This window comes from Scophthalmus maximus, chromosome 1 (genome assembly GCF_022379125.1).
Source record: "Scophthalmus maximus strain ysfricsl-2021 chromosome 1, ASM2237912v1, whole genome shotgun sequence".
Lineage (NCBI taxonomy): Eukaryota > Metazoa > Chordata > Actinopteri > Pleuronectiformes > Scophthalmidae > Scophthalmus > Scophthalmus maximus.
In genome coordinates, this window is record NC_061515.1 from 25,521,347 (window position 1) to 25,528,784 (window position 7,438).

Below are 7,438 nucleotides of genomic sequence, written 5' to 3' on the forward strand. Positions count from 1 at the left end.
CCGGAGAACTGCTGCAACAATCGGTTTGATATAACCAAAGAATTTCTTTCGTCCTCATCGGGGTCTCGACCCGAGTGCAGTTCGTCGTCGTAACCGACTTGAGTGGGCAAATGCTCACATTCGATGGCGTCTGGCACTTTGGAGAGGTGTTCTCTTCCCGGGTGAATCCCGGTTTTCACTGTACAGGGCAGATGGCAGACAGCGTGTATGGCGTCGTGTGGGTGAGCGGTTTGCTGATGTCAACGTTGTGGATCAAGTGGCCCGTGTTGGCGGTGGGGTTATGGTATGGGCAGGCGTATGTTATGAACAACAAACACAGATGCATTTTATTGAATGCACAGAGATACTGTGACGAGATCCCGAGGCCCATTGTTGTGCCATTCATCCACGACCATCACCTCATGTTGCAGCATGATAATGCACGGCCCCATGTTGCAAGGATCTGTACACAATTCCCTGGAAGCTGAAAACATCCCAGTTCTTGCATGGCCAGCATACTCACCGGACATGTCACCCATTGAGCATGTTTGGGATGCTCTGGATCGGCGTATACGACAGCGTGTTCCAGGTCCTGCCAATATCCAGCAACTTGGCACAGCCATTGAAGAGGACCAACATTCCACAGGCCACAATCAACAACCTGATCAACTCTATGCGAAGGAGATGTGTTGAACTGCGTGAGGCAAATGGTGGTCACACCAGATACTGACTGGTTTTCGGACCCCACCAATACAGTAAAACTGCACATTCCTAGAGTGGCCTTTCATTGTGGCCAGCCTGAGACACACCTGTAATAATCATGCTGTCCAATCAGCATCTTGATATGCCACACCTGTGAGGTGGAGGGATCGTCTCGTGCTCACTGACACAGATTTCGACAGATTATTGAACAATATTTGAGAGAAATAAGCCTTTTGTTTACATAGAAAAAGTCTTAGATCTTTGAGTTCAGCTCATGGAAAATGGGGGCAAAAACAAGTTTTGCATTTACAATTTTGTTCAGTGTATATACATGCAGTGGTGGACAGTTTTGGAGTGTTTGTACTTTACTTGAGTAGTGTTTTTTTGGAAACTTTTCACTGTGGTATACAACTCCATTACTTGAGTAAATGTAGAGACACTCAAGATGCGGAGTCAAATTATTACTTGAGTTAAGGTACAGGAGTACTTGCTTTTTAAAAATACTTAAGTATTCAAAGTACTTGTACTACTGTCACAGTAGTTATAGGAACCCTAATGACTCTAAAACAACCCACTAAATGCACGACTTGCTTATAGAACCAGACGAATGAAAGGCTTGTCAAACAAACATTTCGCTCCATCAGCTAATGAAGCGTGAAAAAGCATAAACTGTGCGAGCATACCTAACTAAGCTGCTCAGTGGATTTTAATTTGTCTTTTCACTGAACTCGTTTCCACATATGCTACTGAACTAAAAGCACAGACGTTAAACATGACATGAATGAAAAAGTTGATTTGTACTTTTTATTAATATTGTCATGAATGCCATAACAAAGAATTTTTTAATTGAAAAGGAATCAAGACTCTTAGTATAAGAGCCTAAAAATGTGTATACATTATTTACATGAATGCTACATACAGTATCTCTAGCACATGGCAGCATTTACATACAAGATAATTCATTCTAAAGTCAGTATACACGTTAAGTTCTCAAAATACTTGGGTACCAATGTAAACATTTATGCGTTACGCTCCCTTTTTCCAAAAATAACTCAGGCATTGGTTTCCAGTGCAGGTTTAGTGAGTATTACTGTGAATCCTCAGCCACATTCAATACCCAGCTGTTGTTGTTGTAAAATAAAAGTATCCTTTAGGTCCATAGCAGCACTAGTAAGCAGACAGCAGGTCGACAGTGCTGTCAGTTTGAGAACCAGGATTTTAAAGTTGTATTATTTTATAGAATGACATAACCCACTGCTGAATCAAAAAAAAAAAAAAAAAAAAAGTTTAAAACTAGTTGTAAGGTTTGCTGGAGATTTAGTCTGAAACTTACTTTTATACATTCCCTTTACTGGTCATAAAACAATTAGAAAAAAATGACAGGTCATTAAAAAACAAACAACAACCATGCCTAGAATGCCCTTTGTCGTTCCAGTGTACTAGAAAGATATAACTTGCAAGTCTTAATCTGCTATTTGGAACAAACAACTGAAATGTAGCATTTCATATTATATTTAATTCACTTAATAAGAAATCTAAAAACAATACAACTCCTGCCTAGAGCAAAGTGACAATGAATACACTCAGGATGCTGCCAGAATAATGCATCTGAACATTTATATCAAAAGCACAAATCTAAAAACTAAATTATAACAAATAAAACTCATACAGGCAGCAACAAGTGTCACAGACCTTCTCATGGTCTGGTGCGATCTGGGGACATGAGAACCAGGCCAGTTCCTCATCAGAAGCAACACCACAGGTTACAGATGCCATTGTGTTCCATGTATTTCCTCTGGATGCAGTGCTGATTGTCCACAATGTGTTTTCCATCTTGTCCAATAGGAATTCGTCAGTTAAAATATAAAAATACCATAGTACTAAATCAAAAGGCAAGGCACAAACCGCTCGGTTGTTAAAGTGTGCATTTTCCTTCCCGCGTTCCCACCTGCACCCGGCTGTTCTGCTCACACTGCAGTCCCCCGGCACTGACTGAGTATGGTGAAGAGTGCCAGTGTGACAAGTGACTCCTTATGGATAAGTTCTAAAAAACATAAAACGACAAACATTTTGTAATATGTACACAAACTAGTCTTCCCTGCATGGAGAAGAAGTCTGGTGGAGGGGGGAGGGGGCAGGGAGGGAGGAGTCTCCGCTCAGTACGTGTGGTGGTGTGTGTGTGTGGCATTTATTTGAACTGATGTGGCTCCAAAGAGGTAGAAGAACAGATTTTCAGTAATACAAATATTTAGTCATCGCTTGTACGCGTGTCACATCTGGAACAGTGGGACTACTCATTGCAGGGAAAAAAAGTTTCTCCCTTCACATTTTTCATCCTTGGTCTCTTTGACTCCAGCTCCTGACCTGTGCATCATGGGCATTTCTGCTTCTCTCCCTCAGTTCGACCCCCACCCCCACAACTCCCACTCTCAGTCCTAGATGTGTGTGAGCGGGACAGTTCCAGTGAGGTAGTGCTGCTGGACACTGGTGTAGCCCCTCTGTGCTGTCGTGGGGTCACCGGCATCCCCTCCCGGTCCAGGAATGTACATGCTGATCATGTCCCGTAGGTCCCCCTGCAGAGGCCCTCTGTGGTGGTTAGGGGTCCCTGTCGGAGGCGAGTGTGACACCGGTTCTGCTTTCACCATGGACATGACGGGGCTCGGCTGCTGGGGACTGCTGCTGTATGACATGGGGCTGTGCGGGGGACAAAACGGCACAAATTAGATGTGATATATATCAATAAATACACATGGAGAGAAATCATGTTAGGACAGTAAATCAGTTGTACGTGTTTTAACCAGGTGCAGTATCAAGTCCCTGTCCTGCACATCAGGCACTCTACATTTGCACATTAACAAAAATAAAAATGTGGCTTTACACAGTTTCATTTGGCGATTTATCCAGGTTCAGAACTCCATTCCTCATGCATGTGACTGGTAATATTTTAATAACGCCCAATGAAAAAAGAGATTTCTTTAAGTAAATGCAGTGATAAGAAAGACAATGTTTGATGGATTTGTCTGACAACACGATGCCCATGTGACAAGGTAAACTACACAATGTTTGCTATGTTAAGAATTAGAAGTCAACCGTATTACATTTATGTTACTGCAGTAATTAGATACTAAAGTTTACAACAACGGTCCTAGATTGGCAATAGTAAAACAAATGAACAGCAACTTAAGGTTGTTTCGTTTGTCTAAAACCAGGGGGCTGACTGCATCTTCTACAGTGTAATGCATCTGAATGATTGTTTCTAGCATAAATAATGTGGAGACCAGGATGTTCGTCTTAAACTTTTCATGTAAATCCTCCACATTATTACACCGACTTTGTTAACGTCAAGGACGCAGGAACCCGTTTCTCTCAGAAGTTGAGAAAAGTTACATTGGTACTTTGTTTTCACCAACACTAATCCACATCCAATGCAGTAACTTATATGTCTGGGCTAATGGATGTGCTGCGTAGCAACATCACATTATTAAATAGTTTGTACTGTATCAACACCTGGGCCAGCAACAACATAAAAAGGCTGATGACATATTAATTACTATATTAATTGAAAATAAAAAAAATAAAAAACTACCATTCCAGTACACTGACACTCAAACTGATGTGATTATCTTTTAATACATAGATTAACAGCAGGATAGGTAAATATACTAATTTATATAGTCTAAAATACTAATTGGGTCCTCTGTGCTACTTGTATCACATCTAGTACTTTGGTACATTAAATGTAGAGTTCTATATTGTGGTGGTGCTGCTACAAAAGGGCAACACGTCAAACTGCCTTTACACAAACTCCCTGTCAGAGGGTCAGAGAACACAAAGAACGGCAGATCAGTCATGATGAGCAGCTGCATGTTGAGACAGAGCCAGTATCAGGGAGTGGAACTGCTGCCACGAAACTCTGTTGGTCTCTAGTCAACACCTCTGCTTTTCAATCTGCACATTTGACACCAGAACTAAATACGCCATTAGGTGAATTGATGCCAAAATGTCATTTTCTAAATTAACTTTTGATCACAGTCAAATGATTGTTCCGTTGACACTCGGGAATCCAGATTCATTTGATAACTGAAAACATTTTATGGAAGCCTGGGTCTCGCTGGGATGAGGCACTGCCCTTTTAAAATCAACATTACATAAATTAACGCCTCAAGTAACTTGGCTTAACTTAGATATAGTGAAAATAAAAAAAATAAAAAACACTTGGAATTTGATTTAGCCATTTTCTCAAGATCGGCTAAATTAGTGCCACATGACCTCAAACTCACCATCCACAAAGATTTGAAAGTCAGTGGTCAAGTGGTTCTAACTTTATAATGTGGCCTTGGTCCTCAGGTACTGTGATGGAGTTGGACAGGATCTGGTCTCTAAAAGGACTCAAAGTTTTTGAAACATCTAAAAACTGGCAAGAAAGTAACTGATAGTTATCAGTCACTGGCCAAAGGTCCGTGGAAATTATAGATATTGGGCTAAACTTCCTCGCCATCTCTTAACACAAGAACACCCCCCCTCCTCCTACTCCTCCTCCTCCCCTCCTCAAGTGTTGAGTCTTTGTAGTTTCGCAGGGGACGAGGCCTGCAGCGGGAGGCAAAGATCCAGAAGTGGAAGGAGGGGGACAATGGTTTGCCGGAGTAGGGGACTGTGGGTAGAGGGACCACACACAGAGCAGAGCCGCCCTGCCTGCCATCAAGTCATCCTGATCAACATTCCAGGCAGGACCCAGCCCTGAACACTGTGTCACATGCATAACAAGTAGGCAACAGACTGAAGCCTGTTGTTCTGTCGCACGCAGAGCGACTCTCTGGGACGGACAGAATTGACTTTCATCACAAACCTTTCTACCAAAATTTGAGTGTTGTTTTTAATAGCAAAGAAGCCAGTTGTACATAAGAGGTGTGTGTGTGTGTGTGTGTGTGTGTGTGTGTGTGTGTGTGTGTGTGAAAAGGGAGAGCAATTGTGTGAGAGAGATTTGAAGGGAAAATTGGTGTTAGACTTTTGGACCACACAGTAGTCACATGTTAACACAGTCTCATAGTGATATTGACGCCGATCCAAATTCATTTTCTAAAAAAAAGGAGCCTGGAAATAAACCGTGCAAGTGGGACGACTTGATATCACCACTACTTCAAACTTTTCAAAGTAAAAGTTGGTCGTGGTCCACACACATGCGCGCGCGCGCGCGCGGCTCACCTGTACGAGTTGGCTCCGTTCATGTACGTCTGCGCCGCCGTCATGGCCGGTGGGTACTGCAGGGCGGACAGGTCGTACCGGTGCAGCTGCTGCGTGTAGCCGAGCGCCTCGCCCTGCATGCCCGCGTAGCCCCCGGCCGGGCCCCAGCCGTAGCTCTCCATCCTCGGACTCCCCCCCTGGCCCTGCGCCGCCGCCGCCGCCAGCAGGTTGCCCGCCGACAGCGGGTACTTGCCCACCTGCGCGTCCTTCTTCAGCAGCGGCTTCGTCTTGCGGCGCGGCTTGTACTTGTAGTCGGGGTACTCCTTCATGTGCACCGCCCGGAGCCGCTTGGCCTCGTCGATGAAGGGCCGCTTCTCGGCGTCGGTGAGGAGCTTCCACTCGGCCCCCAGCCGCTTACTGATCTCGGAGTTGTGCATTTTGGGGTTCTCCTGGGCCATCTTGCGCCTCTGGCCGCGGGACCAGACCATGAACGCGTTCATGGGCCGCTTGACTTTATCCATGGGGTCGCCCCCGGGCGCGCACGCCGTCTTGGAGCCCGGGTGCGAGTTGCCGTTGCCGCCCATGCCGCCGGTCATGTTGCCGGTGACCGGCGACATGCCCTGGGAGGTCTGGTGAGGCGGCGGCTGGCCGGTGGGCTTCAGCTCGTGTTCCATCATGCTGTACATGTCGGCGGCAGGTGCGGAGACGCGACGGGGCGAGTCGGAGGAAACCAGAAGAAAGAAGGGACAAACTACTTGGACCTCGCAGCAGCCTTCTGTCGCCGTCCGCCTGGCGACGTGTGGCCCGGGGGGGGGGGTTTCCCTTTCAGCGCCGGGTGATCCAAATTAACCAATTAGCCGCGACTCGAGGCGCAGGACAACACGCGCAACTCGGGGACCACTTGTTGTTCTGTCACCTGGTCCTCACTGAGCCGACGGACTGCCACTCATTCCTTCCCGGTCTTCCTGCCTCTCTCCTCGCTTCTGCTCCTCGCTGCTGCTGCTGCTGCTGCTGCTGCTGCTCGGTGTCGTCTCAGCGGGAAACTACTTGTCCGGCGGCCAGCTCGCACCCTCAAGTCCTCCCTGGGCCGTGCGTGCACTCCGAAAGTTGTTTCCCCCCCGCTCTCGTGCACTCTCCGCGTCCCGCTCGCGACCAATGGGAGACGCGCAGGGCTCCTCTGCCCGTGCGCGTGCACCGGCGGTCCTCCGGCCGCGCGCGGGACACTTGTTGATGGCGAGGGCGTGGAGAGGGGGAGGTCTCTGCGGCGCACAAGTATCTTAATAATCAATTATTACCAACTATTAGGTTTAAACTGGGGGGGGCTTTCCACCGGACGGAGGGCCAACATCAGGACCTAGAGGTTCACAGACAGCGAGTGTAGTGGAACACCTGTTGTGCACATTGTTTTTTACTAAAGAAAATGTATAACAAACCACACTGCCTCGATTCATTTTCGTTTAAATGTTTGTTTTTTTAAAATTTTGTATTATTGGTATGTCTCTGCGCATATTATTAGCTGAAAGACCACAGTGCTGCCGACAAAAAATGGAGGCTAAACACTCTGTTCAGCTTGAAA

The 7,438-nt window shown here is 46.2% G+C and overlaps 1 protein-coding gene across 1 annotated transcript; it reads right to left on the bottom strand.

The window, feature by feature from the left end:
- Positions 1–1,471: 1,471 nt before the first annotated feature.
- Positions 1,472–7,075, bottom strand: LOC118313845 (transcription factor Sox-19b-like). The gene is made up of 2 exons (XM_035639795.2): positions 5,884–7,075; positions 1,472–3,375 (listed from the first exon to the last, which is right to left on the bottom strand). The coding sequence occupies exons 1-2, from the start codon at positions 6,546–6,548 to the stop codon at positions 3,117–3,119; spliced, it is 924 nt and encodes a 307-aa protein (XP_035495688.1). The 5' UTR covers positions 6,549–7,075; the 3' UTR covers positions 1,472–3,116.
- Between the last annotated feature and the right edge of the window lie 363 nt (positions 7,076–7,438).